Source organism: Nicotiana tabacum, chromosome 15 (genome assembly GCF_000715075.1).
Source record: "Nicotiana tabacum cultivar K326 chromosome 15, ASM71507v2, whole genome shotgun sequence".
Taxonomy (NCBI): Eukaryota; Viridiplantae; Streptophyta; class Magnoliopsida; order Solanales; family Solanaceae; genus Nicotiana; species Nicotiana tabacum.
The window spans coordinates 9370952-9397762 of record NC_134094.1 but is presented as its reverse complement, the minus strand read 5'-3'; the positions used below and the strand labels follow the sequence as shown (position 1 = coordinate 9397762).

General features: G+C 36.8%; 2 protein-coding genes across 2 annotated transcripts; one reads left to right on the top strand and one right to left on the bottom strand.

Annotated features, from left to right (window-relative positions):
- Positions 1-202: 202 nt before the first annotated feature.
- LOC107812498 (protein ABCI7, chloroplastic-like) lies at positions 203-5075 on the top strand. The gene is made up of 3 exons (XM_016637623.2): positions 203-1208; positions 3336-3595; positions 4583-5075. The coding sequence occupies exons 1-3, from the start codon at positions 333-335 to the stop codon at positions 4890-4892; spliced, it is 1446 nt and encodes a 481-aa protein (XP_016493109.1). The 5' UTR covers positions 203-332; the 3' UTR covers positions 4893-5075.
- Positions 5076-5415: 340 nt separating this feature from the next.
- On the bottom strand, positions 5416-12067 carry LOC107812497 (protein phosphatase 2C 29). The gene is made up of 4 exons (XM_016637622.2): positions 9632-12067; positions 7225-7338; positions 6573-6837; positions 5416-6073 (listed from the first exon to the last, which is right to left on the bottom strand). Exons 1-4 carry the CDS (start codon positions 11879-11881, stop codon positions 5949-5951), a joined length of 2754 nt encoding a protein of 917 aa, XP_016493108.1. The 5' UTR covers positions 11882-12067; the 3' UTR covers positions 5416-5948.
- Between the last annotated feature and the right edge of the window lie 14744 nt (positions 12068-26811).

The window sequence follows — 26811 nt, the reverse complement described above, 5'->3', positions numbered from 1 at the left end:
CTTTTATATTATGTATTAATTAGTAGATATAAATATTTTTGACCGAACATATAAATATGTAACTTCCCCCAAGGATTTCCTTCACTAAAGCCCTTGACAAACAAAATACAAAAATGATTGAAAATTAGAAAGAAAGAAAAACAAAATGGAAAATACGCAGACAACAATCCTAATCAGATTAGAAAAAGAAAAAAGAAAAAAGAAAAAACCGTTCCAAGTAATTTCGAGACAAGGTTTCCTAATTCCAAGTAAATTAGTTGTCTGGGTAAGTTTTGGATCAATTAAATTAAGTTCAAAAGTTGGAATCTGACCACAAACCTTGAGATCCTTCAATGGCACTTTCTGCTTTGGCACCAACATCTGTATCTGTATCCTCGTATCTCTCAACACCAACAAGAATTAGCCAAAAAACTCCTAAAGTTAGAGTGTTTACTAAACCTAAATTAAATTCAATTGCAGCACTTTCAGACCCATATGTTCTCCAAATAGCGGAAACCCTTGAAGATTCTTTGCTTTCCACATCTTTCCCACCACTTCAAAAGCTAAGGGAAACTTCGTCAGAAACCCTTCTTTCAACCCCTTGGCCTTCTCGTAAAGATGAACCTTTTAGATTTACTGACACTTCATTCTTGAAAAATTCAAGAATTGAACCAGTTTTGCCTCCAAAGATTCAAAGTTCTTCATTGGATGTATTTTCAGATACCCTTTTGCCTACAATTTCAATTCTTGATGGTTATATTATGAACGAATTGTCTCAGTTAAAAGAATTGCCTAGTGGTGTTTATGTTGGTAGTCTTTTGAGTGTGAATTCTGAGGCTATTTTGAAAAGGGTGTCCGAGTATGAATCTGGTTTTAAGGGTGATTTGTTTTGGTCACTTAACGGTGTTGGTACCCCTGATGTATTACTAATGTATGTGCCAGAAGGGTGTAAAGTTGAGAATACATTGGTTTTGAGGTATATTTCGGGTGAAAGTAGCGATAAGGGGTCGAAAGCTTTGCCCTTTTCGAATCCGAGGGTGTTGGTGTTGGTGGAGAAGGGAGGGGAGATTAGTATAGTTGAGGAGTATGTAGGTGGAGATAAAGATAAATGTTACTGGTCAAATTCTGTTATGGAAGTGGTTGTTGGAGAAGGGGCAAAAGTGAGCCATTCTTACCTCCAAAATCAATCTTTAAATGCTGCACATATCAAGTGGACTTGGGTTCAACAGGTAAATTTGTTCCTTTTTTTTGAAACTAAATATGACCTTGGCATATTATGCATAATTCAATAAAATTCTCATATATAATGTGATTGGTTATTGGTGCTTGTTGAGTTATAGTATGTCTCATATCTAATATGTTAGGACATGTAAAGGGGTTTATAACTTTATATAGGTCGTAGGTTCATTTATTGCCTTAAGTTTTCGGATAGGATGCTCTGGCCAACCGTCGCTTAACCTGAAAATCATTTTTGAGATTGGACAATAATCTATTCTCTCCTCTAGTCACAAAGAAACTTATAATCAATTTGAGATGAAGAATAAGTTTTAAGTTAAGTCATTTTGAAGAATAGCACCCATGGTGTGAACTGAGCTTTTGCCTTACTGTATTGTTAATCGTCAGATGTTTCCGTGGTACTTTGGCATGATCTCCCAACAACTGTAGATAGATATGTCTAATCAAGCTTTTGTTTCCTTTTGTAGCGCCTTGTATCTGTCTCAGTTCTCTAGATTCCAATATTTTCTGCAACATCCAACTAGCTTGTTGTGGTATAGCGATAGATTCCAGCTATTGTCCTTTAATGTAAAAGGCATGTATCCATTTGATCCATAGTTTGTCCACCTTATGCTCTAGGTCCCAACACACTTTAACAATAGCAGCTTTGTTCCAGATTTTAATATTGGTGAATTGAAAACCTCCAGCAGCACATGGTAAGCACATCTTCTCCCAGGACACAAGAGCTCTCTTTGTTATAGAATTAGCCCCCGACCATATGAAACTTCTACAGTAGGCCTCTATAGTTTTAATTACCTTTGCAGGCAAGATTAAAACTGAACCAAACATATAGAACTAAAAGCAATAAAATTATGTTATTTTATGGATGGTATTTTAACGACTGGTGGGTGCTAAACAACAGTATGTGATAACAGCTTATCTTCTTTCGTTTTAGATTTTTACAACTACAGTAGCTCCAGGCAAGCTGAAATAGAGAGAAAGGAAAGTTATTTTTTCCGTGATATTTTCCTAATGCCATGGGAGATATTAGGATTTTGAAAAGAAAATGCATATTAAGAGTAATATCAAATGGAACAGACTCCTGTTCTCTCTTTGGATCAAACAAAAAACAATACAATTTTTACTTTTCTCCTCTGTCCTGTCATTCCAGCATGCTTTTTTCCTTTCTCTCCTTTTCTCTGTATACAGAACATCCAAGAGATTTTCATAATATGGATAATGGTGTTATTTACCTTGATAATTAACTCAAATAATATATTAGTAATACTGGCATTTCTTTTTTAAGAGCAATTTTATGCTAGCAATGTGAATACCAGTCCAGGCTTGGCTACAACTTGTTGGTTCTGATGTCTACACACTTTCGCAACTTGTTGCTTAACTATTAAACAAAAAACTTAGTAATGTCGGTTGAAAATGAAGACTTTTATCTCTTTAGTTTGATGTTAACTATGAGTCGTTAAATGTTACCTTTACCTTCACGAGCAGAGCTAATGCAGAAGTATGTATTTTTCCTTCTGAAAGTCTTATTGTTAGCTTTAAACAATTCCTAACTACTGTAACAACTCCAGATTTTTATTTATTTGTCTTCTGGGGAGATTTAAGGTAGGTGTGAGAGGTTGGCCTTGGTGGGTCTGAAGAGAGATAGAGGTAGGCCAAAGAAGTATTAGGGAGAGGTGATTAGGCAGGATATGGCGTTGCTTTAGCTTACCGAGGACATGACCCCTTGATAGGAAGGTGTGGAGGTTGAGAATTCAGGTAGAAGGCTAGTAGTTAGTCGAGCGTGTTTCTTTCCCATACCAGTAGTATTAGTGTTACTCTTGTATTCTGTTATTGTTAGATTTCAATTACTACATGTTGTTCCTTTCGCCTTTTTTTTCTTATTATCTTGTTGTTGTTATTGTTTGATGCTACTGCTTTCTTTTCATCTTTCTTTGAGCCGGGAGTCTATCGAAAACAGCCTCTCTACCTTCAAGGTAGGAGTAAAATTTGCATACACACTACCCTCCCCAGACTCCACTTGTGGGATTATACGTTTTTTTTTTTTTTTTTTTTTTGTTGTTGTTGTTGTCGTCTTCTGGGGACATTTAATTTTGCTTCATAATTGAGTTGATTATTTTCAGGAATCAACTAGCACATACGAGCATATAGAAGTAAGCACTGGTGGAAAGTTGAGTAGGCACAATATTCACATCCAGCAAGTTGGTCCAGACACAGTTACTGAGTTATCTACATTTCATATGTGCATCTCCGATCAAACACAAGATCTACACAGTAGATTAGTCCTAGATCACCCTCGAGGTGTCTCTCAGCAGATCCACAAGTGCATTGTGGCCCATTCGTCTGGACAGGCTGTTTTTGATGGAAACGTTCAAGTCAATAGGTATTATATTCTATCGCACCTTTGGTGTTTATTTGAGTGACTCGTTCTGCAAATCACCAGTGTTGAACATTTAAATACTGATATTGTTTCGTCTGTGTATCCTATATCTCATGGTACTGTTTCTGTTCACGTTTTCTTATGTGATTTTCTTTTTAAATTATTTATATGGTGATGTATTTTCTTGGAGGGTCCCAATGTTGCGTTGTTCAAAATACTTTCACTACTATTTCACTGTGGTACAATCTTAGTCAATTCTCGGTTTATGTTCTGCAATCTACAAAGATGTTCCGATATATTAAGATAGTATAAGCCTGAATGGAAGTGGCATATTCCATGACATCAGTTAAAGTTAGCAGCCTCGACATTTCTTGCTTTTTGGCGGTCAATGGATCAGGTATCATTTGCTAGTTGTGTCACTCAAATCCTCCGTTTGCCTTGAATCTCGACTCACTTTATATTCTATTTATGTCAAACGGACATGGGTACTTTATATCGATTTTCTTAAAATAGTTGGTGAATGTACCTGTGTGGTTGTGTCCAATAGTCAAATGGTCCATGTGAAATAGCGAACCGGAGTATTTCAGTTGATTTCGGAAACAACCTCTCTACTTTCTTGAGGTAGGGGTAAGGTCTGCGTACACAGTACCCTCCCCAAACCCCACTCGTGGGATTACAGTTTGTTGTTGTTGTTGTAGTAGTAGTAGTAGTATTTCAGTTGATTATAACGACTTTTACAATTTTATTATTTATTTAGGCAGTTAATTTTATTAGAAGATAAAAGCTGGTGTCTCAGCTTTTGAGTTTTATCTTATCAATAAGAGATATAATGCAAACTTAGGAAAGACTTCACCTTCTTTTCTCCTTTAGTTTACTCAAAACTGCATTTGAATACAGTAGTCTTTATTCAGATACTGCACGCGACTGTCAAATTGTGTCGATGGTTTTGATTATTGTTTAATGTGTCTATTATTATAAATGATGTTGCAGATATGCACAGCAGACAGATGCAGGACAACTTACACGGAGCCTCCTTTTGGAGCCTCGAGCAACTGTGAATGTCAAACCTAATCTCCAAATCATCGCTGATGATGTCAAATGCTCTCACGGTGCTGCTATCAGTGACCTCGAGGAGGACCAACTGTTTTACTTCAGGGCACGGGGTGTTGACATTGAAACTGCCAGAAAAGCTTTGATCTTTTCGTTTGCTGCTGAAGTAGTAGACCGTTTCCCAAATGCTTCAATTCGGAAGAAAGTTGAAACTCATATTAGAGAACTGCTAGATCCCTCACGCCTTTGATGGTGAAACTTTTTGAAATGTGGCGCATTTTTCTTTCTTAGTTCCGATGTGCACTATTGATAATGAATCAAAGTCTGTTTTCTTATAAACGAAAATAAGCAGTTGTTCAGTGTATTCCTCTTTACATTAAATGTAATTCTTTTTGGTATTGTAGAAATAAATATCAGGTGATATTTATTTGAACTTCCATTGTCTATGCTTCTACCTGAAACATTTTCTGTCTCACTAGTCATCCATTCGTGGCGACTTCGTATGGGTCTCAAGCTTCTTTTCTGTTACCATTCTCTGTGAGATAATAAAAGATGGGGTTCAGCTTGATAAAACCCTTATTCTAGAACTAGTATTTTAACTAGTAGGCCACAGGTTCGAGACGTGAAAACAATTCCTTTGCATAAATGCAAGGAAAAACGCTGCTAAGGTATACACGACGCTCGACTATCCTGCAGTAGCTGGTCATGGGATAAGCCCAGATTCTACTATCACCAGATGTACAAGACTGTAAAAAATGAAGGAAATATTGATATACTGCAATCAGCATAAAAAGTATGTGATGTACCTTTCCCTTTACCCCATTCTGTAAGATAACTTTTTACATAAGGGTTCAACAAGACTTCTCTTCTCTGTAAACTGAATTGATTGGTGAATATCCACCTCCAAAATACAGATATATTGCCTAGAAGGCTAGAACTCGTAACTAAGCCAACCACCTTGTCACAATCACTTGATTTTGGCTCTAAAGAGTAGATGAGATGGGGGCAAAAAGAGAAAAAGAACTTGAAAGAATGAAAATAACTATTCTACTGTGCAAAATCTAAAAAGAAACTAAATGAAGAGATCCTGTTTCTTTCTTTTCTAGCAGCAGTTCTGAGCAATCCCAGCTACAAAATTTCTACTTTTTACGAGCCTTGTCATATTTCTAGCACTAGATTTGGCTGTTGTCAAGGGGATAACCGGAGCTGTGAGCTTGAGCGACTGTCCAGCTTCCACCACTGTTCTCAACATCCCAGCTCAAGAGATCAAAATTGCAGCACCACTATACATGGAAATTGTAAAAACTCAGGGGTATTTCCCAGACGACTTCCAAATTCTTCCCTCAAGAGATACCACCATAACAGTAACATCGTCGTGGTACTTCCTACGATCTCCCTGGGGGATGTCCAGCAATTCATGAAAATCCATTCCTGCAAGAAAACATTAACAATTCAATTAGAATATAATGCACTATTCAGGGGTTTACAATTCTAACTAAATAGTGAAAATAATATTCTTGACATAGGCTTTTTTATAGTTATCAAATGTCAGAGCTAGTGTAGCAGCTTAAACGAGTAAAAGACGGATGTTTCTCAAACCTCAAGACGTATCTTTGTTCCATCAGTTAAAGAGAAGTAGACATTAACAAATTAAGCCATGGCGGATAATCTGGTCATAAATCCAGAATAAGCATTGTATGTTATTGTGTCACAGTATCAGAGCGGGTCCAATTTAGTGTTCCCACCTAATACAGAATTGGTCTAAATTGGACAATAGGAGGAAGATGATTGAGAGTAAAAAATCTGAAAATTTAAATGTAATTTCCTAGCAAAAATTAAGGGCGTGCAGCCACTTGAAAACGTAAAGAATCATCAAAACAGTAACTTTTTACCCTTAACTCTGCACAGAAAGACTAGACAGAAAATATACCAGCTTTCTTGGCTGCACGGAATAAGAGCTCCTCAATAAGATGCTGAGCAGGATCCCCATCAGGGAATTTCTCCATGAAATTCTCAACATGACAAACCACCTCTTGATTGCTCAAATACTGGTACAAGCCATCAGAGGATAGCACCAAAAACTGATCCTTAGGACAGAGTCTATGATGGCGCAGCGAAGGTTTACAAGATACGTAAGGAGCATCCCCAATGTACTCGTTCCGAAACATTTCTAGCAATGCATCATTCAATTTAGGCTGCACAGGCACATCTCAAAATATTAAGCGGATTGGCAGCAAGCATGTCAAAACAGAATATAAGTTTACAGCAACAATTCAAAGTAGGATGTTCATTCAGATAATTAAACGTGTGGCAAACTTTACATGTCCAGAGTAACTGTAGGTAGAAACATATATATCTGTACTAGATGGAATGCTAGGACTAAGAGTGCATGACATTCCATATCCTAGAGAACCACAGAATTTCGGCCAAACCAGAAATGGAAATAGTCAAAGAGGGTCCTCTGATGCCACAATATCTAAAGCAAAACGAGGCTCAGAATGTGCAGATGTGCAATTTGATTCAATTGCTTGAGATTTTCGGGATTGGAAACCAGAATGGAGAAAGAAAAACAAATGACAAACCTTTTTCAGGAAGCCCGCCCCAAAAGCGCGAGTGACCTTTAAACGACCTTTCACTCTATCATTAACAATGCAATTGCGGTCGTCTGGGTGTTCATTCTTGATTCTAATAACTTCCTGGAAATCGTTACAAGAAACAAACTGTTTAAGAACCTGACTGATTAAAATACAAACATGGAAATGTTACAAGCAACAGACAATTAAAAATTACAGGTTTCACAATGACAAATGAGACATAAACTCAGTGCCAATCGCATTCATTGGTCAAACACACTTTACTAACAACAATGAGAAGTTATAACTTGGTAGAACCGAAACAGACAACATGGGAATCATTAACCATATCTGGCCAGCAGAAATGGTTATGTCAGAGTAAAGAGTGAACACAATTATGCGTGATAGCAATACAGGTGCTGTTACAGCTACTAGCTCATTCAACAACTAGCAAAATCAGTGAACTGCAATTAGTATTAGGGGCAATTTAGATAAAAGACGAAAAGATCAACTTGAATGTGCAGGCCTCAAATTGGAGCCAATATATATTATTTGTGCTCATCTAATGTCTTGATAAGTAAGGCCCAACAAATACAGGAAGCCTGAAGCCTTTCACAAATGTTACAAGAAAATGAAGATATGTCAGGCATTTATTTCACTTTTTCTTTTAATTTATCTACCTCATTATATTGTTTGACTTTTGTTTTCCATGGAGTACAAATCTGATGCATTGCATCGTCGCTAATGGAGAAAAAAATGAATATTCATCAAAGTTAGTAAATGTCTAGTTGTACACTCACTGCTCAACAAGACATTATTATATTAAGGTCCTATGCTTAAGCGCAGGTATAATCATTTTATCATGGTAGGAGTTGTCCATCCATCCCAATAGGCAACGTTTCTGCCAAATGATAATGTTGGACAGGAAAAGGAAAAAAGAAAAAAGAAAAAGAGAACCCACTCACTTGAGGCATTCAGCAGTTTTATCATATTCATCTTCGTCCAATAATCCAAAGACAAAATAATATAAAAATAAATAATGTTGAGAGCATCACATCAATACATGAATTTTGTAGCTGAAAGAAAACTGAAACCAGTATCCAACTACAAACAACAACAACAACATATCCAGTATATTTCCACATGTGGGGTCCGGGGAAACTACAAACAACAGTTTGCTTAAAAAATAGAGAGATGCAGGAATAAAAGAGCAGAATAAATGAAGATGGAAGAAGTAGAAAACAAAAGAAAGATTCATCAATAGATATCTAACACCTCAAGTAGCTCCATCTGATACAGTGTTTACTACAAGTATAGAAGGAACCTAATGTATGGAGCTACTTGAGCAGTATATTAGAAGCTTACAGGAAGATTCCAAATCCATTATTTCATTTAGATGACCAAAAGAATACCAGACAAGGCAAATATATTGACAAAAATGGAGCTAAGGGAAACCAATATTATGAAGTTTCCTCATTGTCACTATTACATTAAAGAGTGGCAAAATTATACCTTCTAATATATCCCCAAGACTCATGAACCATAAGGTTTGAACAGTATTGCACTCTATTTTAAGAAAGTTTTAAGATTAGAAGGCAATCAATATCGGAAAGGATCTGACTGCATTCCTGATCCACTTATAGAGATTAAGCGCAAATTCATGAAAATCCGGAACACTCACATTCATTAAAATCTTTGAGAGAGAGAGAGAGAGAGAGTGAGAGATGCAAAGAAAGAGACTTGGGCTAAAGGAGCAGCATCTCATGCCGCGTGGTACATCCCTCTTCAGATTATTGTCATTTATGCAAAAGTGAGCACAGCAGTAAAGAAGGAACCTACAATATTGAGGAAGACCAAGCTTATGACATGGAAAGGAATAACAGATTATAGGAAAAGGAACCATTTGAGAGGGTCAAACTATCGCAAATGCTGAACTGTTTCTAAGAACCTGCCTATACCAGCTAAATGCTGCCAACCCAAAAATTTAATTGTTCAATACACTGTGACCAAAGATTCAAAGCACCAGACCTACAGAAAAACCAGTTTGGCAGGCACATATATGATACAGCTCTGCATATAATTAAAGCAAGAAACTGACTTTGAGCCTTTGAGGCCTAGGCTTTTATTTAGAAATTATATCCCAATAAATTTCATAACCTACTGCATTCAATGATCTTAGATCAGTAAAGCCAGTGATGAGCAAAACAGCATCATATTTTGGAGCACCAGATAAAGGAAATAGCTTTTAATTTACATGCATTCATCATTCTGAAGTTTTGTAATTCTTACGGAGTAAAATATTTATGTACTCCAGTACTTAGCAGAATGTCATAACTCATAAATCAATGAAACATCAAACATGGAAGGAAGCACCAGAAACAACCCATTGAGTATCAAAGAAACCGAGGAACCTTACTTCTTCAATGCTAGTGCTGTGATCAGTTGACAATTGCAAGGCAGTCAGCTTCATAGCTTGAATAGGTATCTCATTCGTCGCTTTATTTTCCTCATCACCAGCAACTACAGATTCTTCAGCAATGCCTTCAACGGCCAACTCACAGTTGCCTGGAACTATTGATTCTGAACTAGAACTAACCTCCTCAGACTCATACTGAGCCACAATAGCACGACTATCTCCCACATTCATTACATACACATCTTCATCTCTCATCAAAGCAACCAACAAACAAGAACCCATTAATGCAAGCTCAGGGTACCGATCAAGAACTTTATCTGTCATATCCAAGTACGCGAGCTCAGTGACTTCGAGAGCTCTTGACATTGCTCTCAAAACCAACTCATGATCAACCGGACCCACCTTACGCTTCCTTTCACTTCTATCAATCCTTTCCTCCACTCTATTCTCCCCTACTTCAACCTTCTTTTTAGCTTGCAATCCGAATCTCCATGGGAATAACCTGTTACTCTCTTTGTGCTTATTAATTGACAAACCATGTTTCAACTTCGACAACAGCAACGACCTCCTATTAACTGCTGAACCTGCACTATTTACACTTAAAGCATCATCTACTGAAAATGCAAATCTCTCTGAACCCGAAAGATCAAGACCATCCTCTGTCTCATCTTCTGCTAAAAATTCCCACAATCTCCTCCTCCTAACCTCTATCTCCCCTGATTGAAATGTCACTCTCTTTTCAGACCCTCTATCCATCTGTTCCAAATTAATCGCACTTTCACCTTCTTCTACTCCCCTATTTCCCCTACTTGTGGCATCAAGTGCTCGATTCGAACGTGGTTCGTTCGAGTCCTCACCAATCACTTCATTTTCCGACCCTTTACGGGCTTTATCTCGCTGCTCCAAATTAACCTCATTTTCACCTTCTTCTACTCCCCTTTCTCCCCCACTCGTCAACTTAGCTGCTCGATTCAAATTTGGTTCGTTTGAGTCCTCAATGATCACTTCATTTTCCGACCCTTTATCTAGCTGCTCCAAATTAACCTCATTTTCACCTTCTTCTACTCCCCTAGTCCCCCTACTTGTGGCCTTAGGTCCTCGATTCCAATGTGGCTCATTCGAGTCCTCACCAATCACTTCATTTTCTATATTTGCATTTTCTGACTGAAATATCACCTTCTTTTCACACCCTTTATCCATCTGAGCCAAATTAACCTCATTTTCAGCTTCTTTTACTCCCCTATCCCCCCTACTCATCTCCTTATGCACTCCATTCGAATTAGCTTCATTCGATTCCTCAATGATCACTTCATTTCCTATATTTGCATTATTTAAACTTGCATTTTTTTCGCTTTCTTGGTTATTATTACTACGACTAGTATCTTCACTATCCCAAAACAAACCCTCCAATTCTTTGTTCATTGCTTTGTACAGATTACTCATCAAGAATTCAGGTGCATCAGGTCCATTAAACCCATCATAAATCCCAACAAACAGCCACCCATGTTCTTCACATACAACCACATGCACACGATCCTCCCCCGCTTTTCCTAATGCCCATTCAACATTCACATTATTACGTAAATGCCATCCACTATAATCACGTGTACAGTTAATTTCCTTTTTACCTATGAAGTAGTTTCTCACTGGCACCACCCACGGCCGTTTAAAGGCCTTTTTAATTCCATTAATGCCCTTCGACTTTCTCTTTTTTACGTAAATGCCGTCACCACCCAACGGAGCTGAGAATGGAACGGCGGGCTCTAGTGGACCGGATAGAGCTCCTCGCTCGATCGGACCGGACATGAAGAACGCCCTCTCTCTTTCCGTTGGACCAGACGGTTCGTTGCTTAAACCGGTTCGAGGAACCGGTTGAAGAGGTAAAGCGCTAAACGACGACGTACTTTCAAAACCATTCACAACACTACCAGTGCCATCGTCGTAAATATTGTCAAGTTGGAGGACAGTTCGGGGAGTAGAAGTATTTGCACTAACAGAAGCACCTGAAATGGCTCTGAATCCGGTTTCGCTCCTTAACGGAGCCGGTTCATTATCGAACCGGAGAGACTGAGAAGGCGAAACGAACCGGTCCGAGTTTGTCGGAGAGAGACCAAACCGGGCGGATGACCTAACGTAGCAGAAGGAATGGCCTAGGGTTTCGTCGAGCGGTTCGCTGCCGGTGAATATTACCTCCGGTTCAGTCCGGTTCACCACCGCCGGGTTGGTAAAACACGAAAAGCCGCCTCCCATTTCACGTTCTATTCATTTCATACCCACCTCCCCCAACAGTAACCACTGTTATATGTATATATTTCTATTCTCTACAAAAGCAGAGTTACAGAGAGGCAAAAGAAAAAGTTGTTTGAGTTTGTTGGGTTTGTTGTGAAAGAAAATGAGATATAGAGAGAGAGGAAACAAATACTATTTCTAGTCTAGAGAGAGAGAGAGAGAATGGACTAATCTATTTTGTAATTGTTTTTTGCGGCTAATGAAAGAGAGTGTTTGGAGTAACAATAAAATTGTCGGGTTATGAGTTTGAATCGTGAAATTAGTCGTAATCAAAGATTACAATAATATGGATTGAATTCTTCTTCATCCTTAATTAAAGATCGTGGGCTCTCGGATAAAATTCATAAATATCTACTTTTCGCTTCTTGTATTTGAAATAAATCAACTATAATAAAATTTCACTTGTGAAATTTGAAACGTCATAATATCGCAGTATTACGATAGCTTTTTCTCCTTTAATAAGCTTTATACGAATTCATAATAGTTAGGATCGATACTCTTTTGCGTGAAAAATACACTGTATAGTTAGGTAAAAAGAAAATTTTATATGTATATATACTATGTATTGACTCCCTTTAATTTTCTGATATGTTTACTTTTATATATTTTAATATCCCTTAATAAAATTCTGGCTCCGCCATTTATCTGACCGTATAGATTAGTGGTACTAGTGAAATAATAGAGAGAAACAAAAATATATATAGTAGGAGTACTAAACTTCATCTAAATAAGTTTAGCATAGTATACTACTATTATTTTCATATATGTATCATTGGTGGATAACTTTTTATCACTTTAATCATGTCTAAAGTTATTAATTCGAAGTCTTATTGGATAAAGCTTAATTAAAGAATAAAGAGTTCTCTTTCAATTAACTTTACTTCTTAAATATGTGAACTCAAAACGTTTAATTTATTTTAAAAGTAAAATAAAATAGTTCAATCAAGTATTTCATATTCACGTAAAATTCAAATAAGGACTACACCCTTAAGAAATATAATATTAATAATTTACTATAATATAATTATTTATAAATATTTTTACGGTTCGAACTCGTAATATTTTATTTATGTTAACGAGGGACGGAGATAGTAGACTGTGCATTTAAAGAAAGGAGTAGGGTCAACGTAGAGGGAAATCGAGGGCATATTTTGTCTTTATGGGTTTCTTTTGTCCTTATCGTTGATTTTTGGGTTGCTGGGTCTGACTATTTGTTTTTGTTTTTACACGTCCAAAGGTCAAGCCGACGTTGAAATTATGACACTAGGATTGAACCGTTTCCAAACAATGTTATGTCCCTTTTACCCCTTTGATATTTTTATTTATTTATTTATTTATTATTTGAACAGCTTTAATCAATTTTATGTCTACCAAAAAAGTGTTTGATATCTCCAAAATATAATATAATTATCGGATGGATGAAATCTTTAACCATTAATTAGAGGTTTCAAATTCGAGACATAAGAATAGATTTTCTCTTTAGCATGCTATAACTGTAATTGTGAATTAAAAAATTAGATTTAAATAAGGAATTTGATTTAAAAAGTTGAAAATAGTAATAATAAATTAATATAAAGATTGAGACATCATGAATCTGAAATTGTTAGGGTAGATTATATGACTTTACCAAAAAAAAATATTCGTAAAAATGAGTGAGATATTTTCACTCTTAACTAATAACCGGTGAGTTCAGATTGAAGTCTTGAAAATTGATAAATTCTTAGTAGAAAGTTCTTTCCTCTTTACCGAGTCCTATGCGATCAGTAAATAGTAAACGAGAGCAGTGTTCATCAAAGTGTATATTTTTGGCAAATGAGTTTCCTAGTATATATAATTCTAAGCAAGTTTTAGGTCAGATATAGAAATATTTATTGTTCTTGTCGCTCTATTTAAATTTCTCTAAATTAAATTAACTAATTTTATATTGGTTGTTAACATACTAATTCCTATCATGTGAGAAATATCTTAGATTGACTAAATATAATTCAAAATTTTGAGTGCTTGATCAAGGGTATAAACACCCAAATTATGCAGTGGCACATTATACATCTATAATTGTTCTTTAATTAGAATTTTATTCATTGCAAAAAAAAAAAAGTAAAAGAGAAAGGCCAAAGGTCTTTATTTAAAGGGTATTTATTTCTTTTAATAAAAAACAAGATAAAAACCTCGTAATACTTTTAAAGTAGATAAAGTTTGAATTTGAAATAAAAAAGGATAATATTTCGGCTAGTTGGAATATTGGGTCCACATAGTGTATCAGTTGGTCAACGAAATGATGAAATAGTCTAATATTGTGGGTCCGATGTCGATTTAACAATATTTTATTATAGTACTAACTTTTTGTTCAATTTGATTCCCTTTGAAATTCGTAGGGATATAGATTTATCGGAAAAGAGATATGTTTGTCCTTTTATTATAAAAAATAAGATATATTTATCTTCTGTTTTAACTTTTTAGTATAGTTACGCTACCATTATACTTGTGAATTAAATTTTACCCCCTACCCATTAAAAATTTCATCCCGACTTAAAAATACACGTGGTGATCTCTTAATTGAATAAAAAAATTTTAGAAGAATTAACCTATATAAGATGTATATATAGTATAGTATAGTATATATATTAAATGTATAATATATATATATATATATATATATATATATATATATATATATATATATATATATATTATATGTATAATTATGTATAATTAATGTATAATCTATACATACATGGCTAAACAAAGTAAATAATGAATAGAGCCGACTATTTGTGTAAAAATCCCTTAAAAATACTCTCCTCATTTTTAAGTGAATCCCACCCAACTCATCTTAATAACCCACCCCATTATGTCCACTTTTGTTAACTTAAAGGAGGGTAAAATTGAGTTATTTTTAATAGTTTAAGGAATTTTTTTGGCCATTTTTCATATTTTAAATTATTGCATGTAGTAAGTTGTAACTTATGATACTTTTAATGCAATTTTTAAATATTTAAAGTTTATTTTTAAAAACTTAAAGTTTTTATATGCGTATAAATACATAAAATTAGATAGTTTGACCCTCACAGCCATATCAAATGGAATAATGGAGGGGAGTAATACATTTAACTGGGTGTTTAGTTTGGAATATTATGATAATTCATATATAGAACTCTATTTACAAATTGGAGTTTGAGGTCTATGATTAATTGAAAAAAAATAAAAAATAAACAAATAAAATAGGATTTTAAGCATAAAAAAACACAAGATCTTTTTCTTCGAATGATTGAGACAATGAATAGATAGGTTTGTACTCTATTAAATGCAGGACATACTTAAGAAAATTAGCAGTTGAGAGTTGAGTAGGTAAGATTTGGGTCCTACTAATATTAGTATGTTGAATTACCTGAAATATAAATGGCTCACTTGGTATGAGTGATAAGGGATAATTAATCCCGAGATTAAATTTGAAATGAGTTTTTTTCACGTTTGGTTGAGATAAAATTCTAGTATAATTAATCCGGGATTATACTGATTTTTTTATCCCCGTGAGACGGTGGGATAACTTGTTAGAAAGAAGTTGTTTAATTATTCAGTATCTGTATGGAGAGACGGACTTATGTGTAGTATTGAGAGACTATCGGATCCCGTAAACTTCAACAAAAATCTTATATATATATATATATATATATATATATATATATATATATATATATATATATATATGTTTACATCTTGAAAATGATTATACTAATAACTTGGCACTCTGAACATTAAAAACCTTTAGGAGCCCCTGGTTGAGCAAATAGTGATGATGCTCCCGTCTTACATTAAAATCTCGGGTCCGCCTCTGGAGAGCCCCTCTTAATTTTGAGCAGGCTGAAGGTCCAGCAATTCGTGTATATATATATATATATATATATATATATATATATATATATATATATATATATATATATATTTATTTCAAATACTTTCTTTCAATACAACTTTGCGAACATCTTTTTGAACATGGTTAATTATTTATATTTGTCCTAATACTTGAATCTCGTTATTTCTCGTTCTGGAGGAACAGAGTAAGGCGGATCTACAATATCGGCAACGAGTGAAATACTTAATGTTTTCAGCTCAAATTATATACAATCATTAATTATTATACATTAGTCACAAATTATGTGAGATCGGCTATATAATTATGGCTATTCATTTAATGAATTCTATAATATATAATTTTTTAAAACTTGTTCAACGTCCATTGCTACAAATTAATAATTATGAGTGGAATGGTATTCTACACTTTAACTGAATTAGCTTTAGGGAGTACGAACATATTACCGTTCAAAATGGGTCAGAGGAGTAAACGTTTTTTTTTTTTTTTGAAGTTTTTAATTCTATTAATTAAAGGTTGGTGAAACATCGTTAACAGTTGAGAGAACGTGGTTGACTATGGCTTTTTTTGGTTACGTGCCGTCGAAGAGTGGCAGTGCAATTACCACTGAAAAATCCATTCGGTTTGTCTCAAATTCGAAGGGAGTGTTAGAGCAATTATCTCTATATAATCTACGGGTTCAAGTCCTGAAATCATTCATTAATGCTTACATATCACACCTCCCTTGGAAGTGATACTCTTTCCCGAACCTTGCATAAATACGAGATGTTTTGTGTATCGGACTTTTTGGTATGTCTCAAATCAATAGCTAATATTTTTTGGATAACCGTAATTGTTCGCTCTATAATTAACTAACAGAGTATTTATTATTTCCTACTTGTACAGATACCGAGAATGACTTTTCACCGAGGCTTGGCAGATAAGAAAAAATGACAGAGTATTTTTGCCTCCGCTGAAACTTAAACCTAAGGTTTTATGGTTCTCAATCCATTTCATTCCTGGTCATTAGGTTACACCCGTGCAAATTCAAAGCTAATTAAAAGCCGATTTAATGACTTATGAAATGGATTGGAACTTGATTACCTTATGAGAGAATTTTCTTAGTAATTAAAATTCATGAGTTTTGTCAAGTGAAATTTGTGATGAAAATGGAGGAAATCGGATAAGGGAGAAAGAAAAAGGAACAAAAAGAGAAGAAAAGAAAAAAGAAGAAAGAAAAGAGAAAAGTAAAGAAAAAAAAGTACTAATAAAAAGGAAATAGTGTTTGTAATACACTTTAATACAATTAACGAAAGAGCTAATTAGTTTGGGTGGATTCCGTTTCGAAAAGGACATATATGTGCCAACTGTGTAACTCTAAGGGCATATATGGACCAACTATGTGACGATAAGGGCATATTTGAGTTAAAGTATTAACGAAGGACAAATGTGCTCAATTTGGTACCGTACAATTAAATTTAGCTTTTCCTTTACTTTAAATTAAATCAAGTGGATGTGTTTTGGCAGGTTTAGTGGACAGTGGTGTGGAAAATTGGGCTATCAGATGTGAATATTTCCTCACCTTTTGAAAAGTTAACCAAAAGAGAGCATATTTGTTCAATTTGAGTAGAAATTTTTGAGCATATGTTCTCACAAGGTCAACTACCTAATATATATTTGTCTCAGTTAGGGGAACCTCTTTGTTTTTTTCTTTTTTCTTTTTGGTTTCCCACCATACTGTGCTCGATTATATCCGGATTCGCATCGCGTAAGGCCTATTTAAGGAGAAAATGTTTTCTAACAGGATTTTTTTCATACTCATAGCTCGAATCCAAGATCTCTAATTAAGAGTGGAGGAATTTTATCCGTCACACCACAATCCCGATTGATGGGAACCTCTTTCTTCAACTCTTCCTAAATTCTGAGTAGCTTTGTATTATATTTTATTTTTCAGGGAGCTAGGACAGGAGATAATTAAATGAGGTATATTTTTGGATATAACCATCTAATATACGGAATACACTCACCTAATTAATTTGTGTTCACACGTGTCATTCTCATTCTTTCAAACATGTAGACGTTAATAATTAACTAAATTTCCTTTGCATTATTAAGTTCGTAGAATATTTTCAGTTTATTTGTTGAAAACTAATAAGAAAAAAGAAGAGGAAGATATTATTCTTTTCATCTAGTGCGAATATTAATAAACCATCGTTGTGGTGGAGTAGTAAGTACTCTTCCATTCTTAATCAGAAGTTTCAGGTTCGAGCTGTGATAATACAATCGCCTTTGGTAGGAGGTGCTTTACCCTTAAAGTGAAGCTTTTTGATGCGAACTCGAATTAATCGGATCACAATATAAGTATCAGACAACGCGATGGTAAACTTAGAAAATAGAGAGTATTAATAAAAACTCTTATCTAGTGATTGAAAGTACATGATTTGCAAAATGTAGGTAGGAAGGTGGTTTTCACAACTAAATAATACAAAAAAGATTGGAATTATCTTGTTCTCATTTGTCTTGTCTGTTGACCTAACAGGAAAATCCAATATAGTTAAACCCAACAATATAGCTTTTATAATCTGAAGGCAAAACTTTGACTTGGAAGTATATATGTCATCAGTCATCAAAAGATATTATTAAGTTTTCAATAAATTATTTATATATTATTAAAAATATATTTTTAATACAAATACATAATTTGAGCCAAACTATTAAATTCAACCGAATCAGTAACTATAATGGTGGCTCCGCCCCACATGCTACAGTGGCGAACCCAGGATTTTGTGCAAGCGGGTTCAATCTTAGAAGTACATAACTTTAGTCGTAAAATAGTAGTTGTCAAGTGAGTTCAAATATAATATTTATACAAAATTTACTCAGCTTTAATCTTAATTTATACATATACACAATATTATTTTTTGATAAAGCGAGTTCAGTTGAACTCGCTTGCCACCACGTGCGTCCGCCACTGACATGTTATGTTGAGAGAAAGAAACTCCTCCCTTCTTGCTTCCTTAGAATACGTCCCCTATAGCCTTTTTATTCGGAAAAAAAGGAATTATTTGTATTGGCTTCAGTTAGCTATGAAGTACGTTGATTCCACTTTATTCTAAAGTCGAACACATAGTTCCCTTATACGTCCATAATAGTAGTATCTGCAGGATACCCTTTCTATATAAAGGATGAAATGTTCAATTAGAAATAAAGTGTATTTGCAATTGAGTCATATTATAAAAGTCTTCGTTGCAATTTACTACTATTGTAAACAGTCGAAATCGATCTCGCTTACGACATGGCGAGTCAGGCTCGAAACTTGGCAATAAAGGACTGAAGATCGACTCCAAGTTCCACCGGGCTAGAACCCGGGGTCAAAACGCCAACCTTCGAGAATATTGAGTCTGTGATCCCAGAGTCGACCGTAACCCCGAACGAGCTCGAAGAAACATTGTTAGCATAACCAACAGAAGACAGAAATATCTGTGACGGTCAAATATTACGGCGAAAATCTCGGCACGTATCAAAAAGCAACCGACAATCAGCAAATCAAGAGATTTTTTACCTTTTATAGAATTGTACCTAAAGTAGGACTCATCTGCTATATAAAGGGGGGTCTGATAATTCATTTAAGGCATTATAACACACACTCCAAAGCGATACATTAACATTATTCTTATTCTCTTTAAGTTTTTACTTCTTTTGTATTTTGATATCGATCGAAGTGCATTCGGCTTGAGGGTGACTAAACTTCCAAGGCCGAAATTGTCCAATTCATGTGGTTTGCATTTGTTTTACTATTATTTATTTCAATTGTATTCTAATTTATTATTTTGTGTCACGTTAATACGTGTATCCTTAAAATCACTTACAAATTTAATTGTTATCCGATTTTGAGGGTAAACAACTATATAAAAGTGTTCTTTTTAATTTACGATGTAAATTGATTTTTCAATCATAAGAAAAAATTTAAATGACTTGTGGATACAACATCTTTAAAAGGAAAAAAAGACTTTTACTAATTTTTCCCTTTATCTTCTCCTAATAGTCCGGGAGACACTGAGTACATTCTAAAGGAAATCCACGAAGGCACCTATGGAAATCATTCAGGCGCCAAATTATTAGTTCGAAAAGTAACCAGAGCTGGCTACTACTGGATCGATATGGAAAAAGACGCGAAGGAGTTCGTACGAAAATGTGATGAATGTCAAAGATATGCTCCGATGATTCATCAACCCGGGGAGCTGCTGCATTTGGTTTTGTCACCACAGCTGTTTATGAAGTAGGGGATGGACATCGTTGGCCCCTTCCATGGGCACCCGTTAAGGCTCAATTTATATTATTTTTGACTATTTTTCTAAAAGGGTGGAAGCCCAGGCATATGAGAAGGCTAGGGAGAAGGAGGTCATTGACTTCATTTGGGACCACATCATATGCTAGTTCGGAATGTCGGCCTAGATCGTGTGCGACAACGAAAAATAATTCATCGGTAGCAAAGTAAGCAAGTTTCCCAAAGAACACAAGATCAAAAGGATCCTATCAACGCCCTATCACCGTAGTGGGAACGGATAAGCAAAATCGACCAACAAAACCATATTCCAGAACCTCAAAAAGAGGTTAACTGACGCCAAATGAAAACAGAAGAAAATCCTGCCCAAAGTTTTATGGGCATACCGTACGACCTCGAAGTCCAGTACCGGGGCCACCCCGTTTTCACTGGTTTACGGTGACGAAGCTCTAATACCGATTGAAATCGGAGAACCAAGTCTCAGATTCCGATATACAACCAAGGAATCAAACGACGAGGCCATGAATACAAGCCTGGATCTATTAGATGAAAGGCGTGAAGCCGCCCTTATTCGATTGGCCGTCCAAAAGCAGCGGATCGAGAGGTATTACAATCGAAGAGCTAACCTTCGATACTTTAATGTCGGGGACTTGGAATTAAGGAAGGTTACACTAAACACCCGAAACCTGAATGAAGGGAAGTTGGGGTCGAACTGGGAAGGTCCGTATTAAATTATCGAGATCACTAGAAAGAGGTCCTACAAACTCGGAGCAATGAACGACAAGCAACTACCGAACAACTGGAATATAACTCACTTGAAACGATATTACTGCTAAGGTATAACCCCATTCATTTCTTTTATTTTAAACTAACACTTGCAAGTAACAAACAAGGAACGATATAATTTTTAGGTCTGAAAGCACGCGTTACACTCTTTTTCCCTTGAACCGATTTTGTCCCAAATGGGTTTTTGGCGAGGTTTTTAACGAGACAACAATAAATCGTGCTAACTTAGAATTGAAGGCCGATTACGAACCAGTATCAAAGATCACGACAATAGTATCCGAGACCTATCTACGATCGGCCCCGAACATTGGGGGCATTATCTCCGGATAACGACTTTAGAAAGGAAATAAGCTTTATGATTGAATGGCCTCGACTCGATCGATAGGATTTACTGTAAGGGACAAACGGTCAAATGAACCGTGCCTACATAGACTTCTTGATCCCTAGAACAAAACTTATTCACATGTGTAACTATTACACACAAGAATAAAAAGAAGTCTCTACCTTGCGGATAAATATCTTGTCCCTTAAAGTTTTCTCTTTTTTCTTTCCTCTTAAAGAATTTCCTACATTCGATCCCCTAAAGGTATCGAGACCAAGGGCCGTCTTTTTCCAGGTTCTAACGATCACTTCCAATCAGGGACTGCTGTCCAAAAAAACTTGGACGACTCGGGCTAAAGGAGCCCGGGGCATAAGACCTATTAGGCAACGCCCGAACCTTAAAGGCTACGGCCATCCCCATACGGGGACTGTCATCTTAGGCAAGCCCGGATAACTCGAGGTGACAAGCCCACTGGGTAACACCCGAATTAAAAAGGCTACAACCATATTAAAATGTCTCGGAGACGTCCGTGACCTGTAATAAAAAACACAGCCTTGAAAAATTTCTAAACCGATTCTTAAGGCTACCCTCAGCAAACTATAATCTGAAAAATTATAATTAGTTTGGGAAAAGATTTCGATCATACCAAACCCCCATGATGCCTTAAACAAAATAATGTCGAAGGCAAGGCCTGTTCGAACCTCCGAATATGACCTAACTATCTCATGCTAAGGCATTTCGATCTTTGCAAATATAAATAATAAGGCAAAATACACAACAAAACTCAGAGATTGCCGAAGGAAAAAACAAGCCTTGTATTATATACGTACAGTCTTTACAAAGGCCAAATTGCACACACACATACATATAGTCTTTACAAAGGCCAAACGGTCTTGACAAAAAGTACAAAAGTATACAAGTACAAACATATAAAAAATGTACAAGGCACTTAAACAGACTGGTCTTCATCGGAGTCCGCCTCGTCGCTATGTTCTTCAGAGTCTCCTCCACCCTCGGATCCATTCGAACCCTCGGAGTCTTCCTCGAGATAAGCCAACTTTTTGGCCTCGGCTTCGAGCCCCTTAACATTCTCAATTTTGGCCTACAAGTCAAAACACCGAGCATGAATCTCCTCGAGGGTCTCCTTTCGGGATTGCCGCTTTGCATGCCAGACGATATCCTTCGTTCAATCTTGGGCCGCCTCAGCATCGGCCTTATATTGGGCCACCATCTTGTCAGCATCAGCTTTAACCACCAAGACCACCGACTTGGCCATTTCGAGCTCCTCGGCAAGATTTTCTCGATCAGAGATGGACGTACTTAGCTGAGACTGGAGCTCCTCAACCTTTTTGGCATGCACCTCGTCCTTTTCCTTTACCGCTCGAAGCTGGGTCTCAGCCGAAGTCAGATGCGCTCGATCAGACTCTTTTTTCGAGGCCAGAAGGTCCATCCTGCCTCCCCATTCATCGGCCTTGGCCTTGCCAACATCCATCTCAGCTCAAAATTGGGCGATCCGGTCAATTTTCTATTGGACCTGCGAATTTTGACCATTAGTGAAAGAGTTTAGATCTTCATCACTAACCTCAAATATTTTTACCTGCTCGACCAGGTTGGCATGCTCCTTCCGATCCACCTCCACCTCAGCTCGGAGGCTCTTAGCCTCCCCTTCGCGCTGCTCGCTGAGAAGTTTGTATGTATTTCTCTTCTAGTAAGCCCTCGGACCTTGACCTCAAGCTGGTTTAGCTCGTCCCAATATCGGAGTAAAGTCTCATGATGAATCACCGAGACCTGCAGACACAAAGAAAAATGTTAGGATTATCAACAAATTAGTCTAAGTATGAATTAAAGTCATCAAGAGATATCTGAAGTTACCCGGTTTAGCGCATGTTGTGCTTCATTTAATAGGTAGGACGCGTCTACCTCGTTCATCTTGGGATCTCCCTCGGTCACCAAACACTGAAGGTAGTTGGCCACGCCTACGGGGGCAGAGAGGACTCAGGCATCCTCCGGAATGGTGACGATGATCGATCGCTTTCGGTTGGGATCCACACTCGGTGCTGGGAACCGGTTGACGAGTTTCGGGATTGAAGAAGGCCCGTTTGTTTCGAAGATGGACTCTTCTTCATCACCTCCAAGTCACCCAACCCGGTGATGTCCTCCGTGGCGGTAGAATCCATGCCATCGAAAAAATTGCGAAAGGGGTCGTCCGCTCTGTGGCCCCCTTCATTGGGACGCTATTTCACCGCTGAGCTACGTCGTACATGGACTCAGTGAATGAAGGCGACTCAGTGGTGTCTATCACACTAAGTGCTTCCTTCGGGGCATTGCCCATATCCCAAGAAGCTTCGGCCACGGCCTCCTCGTCGGCCTTCCTAACTTGAGGCAAATCGGCTTCATCCCTCTCCGGTTCGGAGGCCCTTTCCCCTTTGATTTGTGATGACACCCAGGCCACTAGTTTGAAGGCTTCTTCTTCTTGTTCTTCTTCAGATTTGTCCCTCAACCGATAGAGTGAATCCGAAGATGGTGCTCGAGCGCTCGTTCTCTCTTTGGATTTGCGCACCAGCCTTCGCCTTGGTTTCTTTTCTCTGAGCTCGGAGAACTCGAGGTCCTCTTTATTTTCTTCTCACCACCCTATCTCAGAACAGGGGACTCGGCGGGGAGATTCTCGCCACCGGATGGATGCCTCAGTAAGACGTCCTTGGATAAACCTGCAAAAAGAAGTAAAACAAGTGAGAACTTAATGAAGCAAAAAGGAACCTAAGTATTATTTACTCATGAAAGGAATCTCACCATTGGAACGGGCCTCCCATCGGCCCTTTGAAAGTTCGCGCCATGTGCGCTTGGAATAGGGCCTTTGTAGTATGATGCCCTCGACCCACTCCTTGAGTTGATGAATTTCATTTGGGACCCGAGCGACAACTGCACCACCACAGAACACCGATAAGAAGGAAGGAAAAAAGTGATAAATCAAAACTTTGGAAGCAAAATTATACTTACGTGACATATTCCACTTCTATGGAAATGGCATATGCTCAGTTGGAATCAAGTGTGAGGTCTGCACTCGAACAAAATAACCTAACCAGCCTCAATCCCGATCTTCATCAATACTCAAAAATGGGGCTTTACTGGCCCGACGCGCGAGCTTGATCAATCCCTCGTGGTAGAGTCGGAGACTGTATAAACGCATGAGGTGATCGATGGTGAACGGACATCCTTCGATCTTGCTCACATAGAAATGGAGAAGGATGACGATCCTCCGGAATAAAGGATGAATTTGACCGAGGCATACCTTGTATCTCTTGCAGAAATCGATGATGACCGGATCCAAGAGGCCCAGTATAAAAGGATAAGTGTAAACACTTAAATATCCCTCGACGTGGGTGGTGATGTCTTCGTCGGGTTCGGGAATCACTACATCCTTGTCAACCCAATTGCAATCCTTTTTGCCCGCAAAGAAAACATCCTTAGTGATCGAGTAGATGTACCTAGAGAACTCATTGCACCGGCCTTGTACGGAAGAGGGTTTTTCAACCTTAAAATCAGCATTGACCGGGCACCCCCAGGGGATGAACATTTTCAAGGGAGGTTCCGGTACTGGTTCCTCGATAGTAGTACGCAAAACAGTCTCCTTTGTAGCCGACCACAAGGTAGAAAGGGTTTCTTTTTGGGGGACAGTTTTTGAAGTTTTCGCCATTTCTTTGAAAATGGAGGGAAAATGAGGGAAAAGAGGAAGTTAAAGGAATACATTTGATAGTTTGGGAGGAAGACGAACAAAAGTTATTATAAAAGATCTCCAAAAACTAGAATAGAAGTGCCTTGAAGTATTAAAATTTCTTAAGTACGAGGGTAGAAGGCTTGGATGTAAAGTTTGAATGAATAAATGAAGGGGTATTTATAGTTTTTCAGCGATGGTTCACATCTAGGAGTGGCCGGCCGGCAACTGACAAGCATTTATTTTCATTAAGACTTGACTGACGAGACGTTTCATTTAGTTTGTCGTTACTGTCACATGGTATCAAAGTAAGAATCAGAAGCTCATATCGTTTCTCGTCGTCTACTCTCCGAAAAACGAGGGGACTATCTGTATTCGGTCAAAATAGAGCTCGCCTACGACATGGCGGGTTAGGCTCGGAACTTGGCAATAAAGGGCTGAAGATCGACTCCAAGTCCTACCGGAATAGAACCAGAGGTCAGAACGCCTACCTTTGAGAATAGAGTCCGTAATCCCGGAGTCGACCGTAACCCCGAACGAGCTCGAAGAAACATTGTTAGCATAACCAATAGAAGACCGAAATATTCGTGACCGGCCGGATATTACAGCGAAAATCTCGGCACGTATCGAAAATGAATCGGCAATTAGCAAATCAAGAGATTTTTTTTTATCTTTTATAGAATTGTACCTAAAGTAGGACTACTCTACTATATAAAGGGGTCTGATAATTCATTTAAGGCATTGTAACATGCATTCCAAAGCAATACATTAACATTATTCTTGTTCTCTTTAAGTTTTTATTCTTCTGTATTTTGATATCGATCGAAGTGCATTCGGCTTGAGGGTGGCTAACCTTCCAAGGCTGAAATTGTCCAATTCATGTGGTTTACATTTGTTTTACCATTATTTATTTCAATTGCATTCTAATTTATCATTTTATGTCAAGTTAATCCACGTATCCTTAAAATCACTTACAAATTCAATTGTTATCAGATTTTGAGGCCAAACAACTATATAAAAGTGTTCTTTTTAATTTACGATGTAAATTGATTTTTCAAGTAAAAAGAAAATTTTTAAATGATTTGTGGATCCAACATCTTTAAAAGGAAAAAAAGACTTTTACTAATTTTCCCCTCTATCTTCTCCTAATAGAAAACGTATTTGTACTTTAAAAAAACTCCTAAAGTCGTTAAAAAGCTAAACAAATCAACTTAAATCTAATAAATAAATGCTTTATAAGGGAAGGGTTTTAGACAGAAACAAAAGTGCTTTCAACATTTATTTTTATTTAGCCTACTTTTTGTAGAAAAAACAAAATTTCCCAAGCATTATTCTTCAATATGGAATGACATACAATCTAGAATACAATCATATCCTAAAATCATATCATTTTGCAAATCTAGTGATGGATTTTATGTTTGTGCTATGATTTCTCGAGAAAGAGTTGGAGAAAAGTAGAAATTAAGGGGATTCCCAAGGAGAGTTACATTGTAGGCGGTTATAGTTATGTAGAAAGTCCAGTTCCCTTTGGGTAATTTTTCAACCTTAAATTTTAAATACTTCTATATCATTAGTGATGCTATCACAATATTTGAAATTAAAATGAGAGAATGAAAGAGTCAGGCACCAACAGAGCCAGATTCACGATTTGAAATTTATGAGTTTCTATAATGATATCAAGTTAATATGCAATAATAACCAAGTTCATATGAATTTTGATTTGAAACAACTTTAGAAATTTTAATTCCTATATTAGAGTTCTGAGTCATATTGTTCATGTCTACATATGTTGATAAATATGGAAAGTCAGATATGAAGAAAGATTTGGAAGAGGTTTCCCTCTTGAGGAAAGAATCTGTCAGGAAATTCTTCTCCAATTGATTTATTAAAATGAAATGGCATACCTTATGTAAAGTTTTAGAGGACAAAAGACCTT

What these genes read in the sequence shown, in the direction of transcription:
- LOC107812498 (XM_016637623.2), top strand. Translation starts at nt 333, where the DNA reads ATGGCACTTTCTGCTTTGGCACCAACATCTGTATCTGTATCCTCGTAT. An exon ending in AGTGGACTTGGGTTCAACAG is followed by an intron (nt 1,209 to 3,335) that starts GTAAATTTGTTC and finishes GATTATTTTCAG; the next exon opens with GAATCAACTAGCACATACGA. An exon ending in GGAAACGTTCAAGTCAATAG is followed by an intron (nt 3,596 to 4,582) that starts GTATTATATTCT and finishes ATGATGTTGCAG; the next exon opens with ATATGCACAGCAGACAGATG.
- LOC107812497 (XM_016637622.2), bottom strand. Translation starts at nt 11,881, where the DNA reads ATGGGAGGCGGCTTTTCGTGTTTTACCAACCCGGCGGTGGTGAACCGG. An exon ending in ACAGCACTAGCATTGAAGAA is followed by an intron (nt 7,339 to 9,631) that starts GTAAGGTTCCTC and finishes AACGATTTCCAG; the next exon opens with GAAGTTATTAGAATCAAGAA. An exon ending in GGGCGGGCTTCCTGAAAAAG is followed by an intron (nt 6,838 to 7,224) that starts GTTTGTCATTTG and finishes GTGCCTGTGCAG; the next exon opens with CCTAAATTGAATGATGCATT.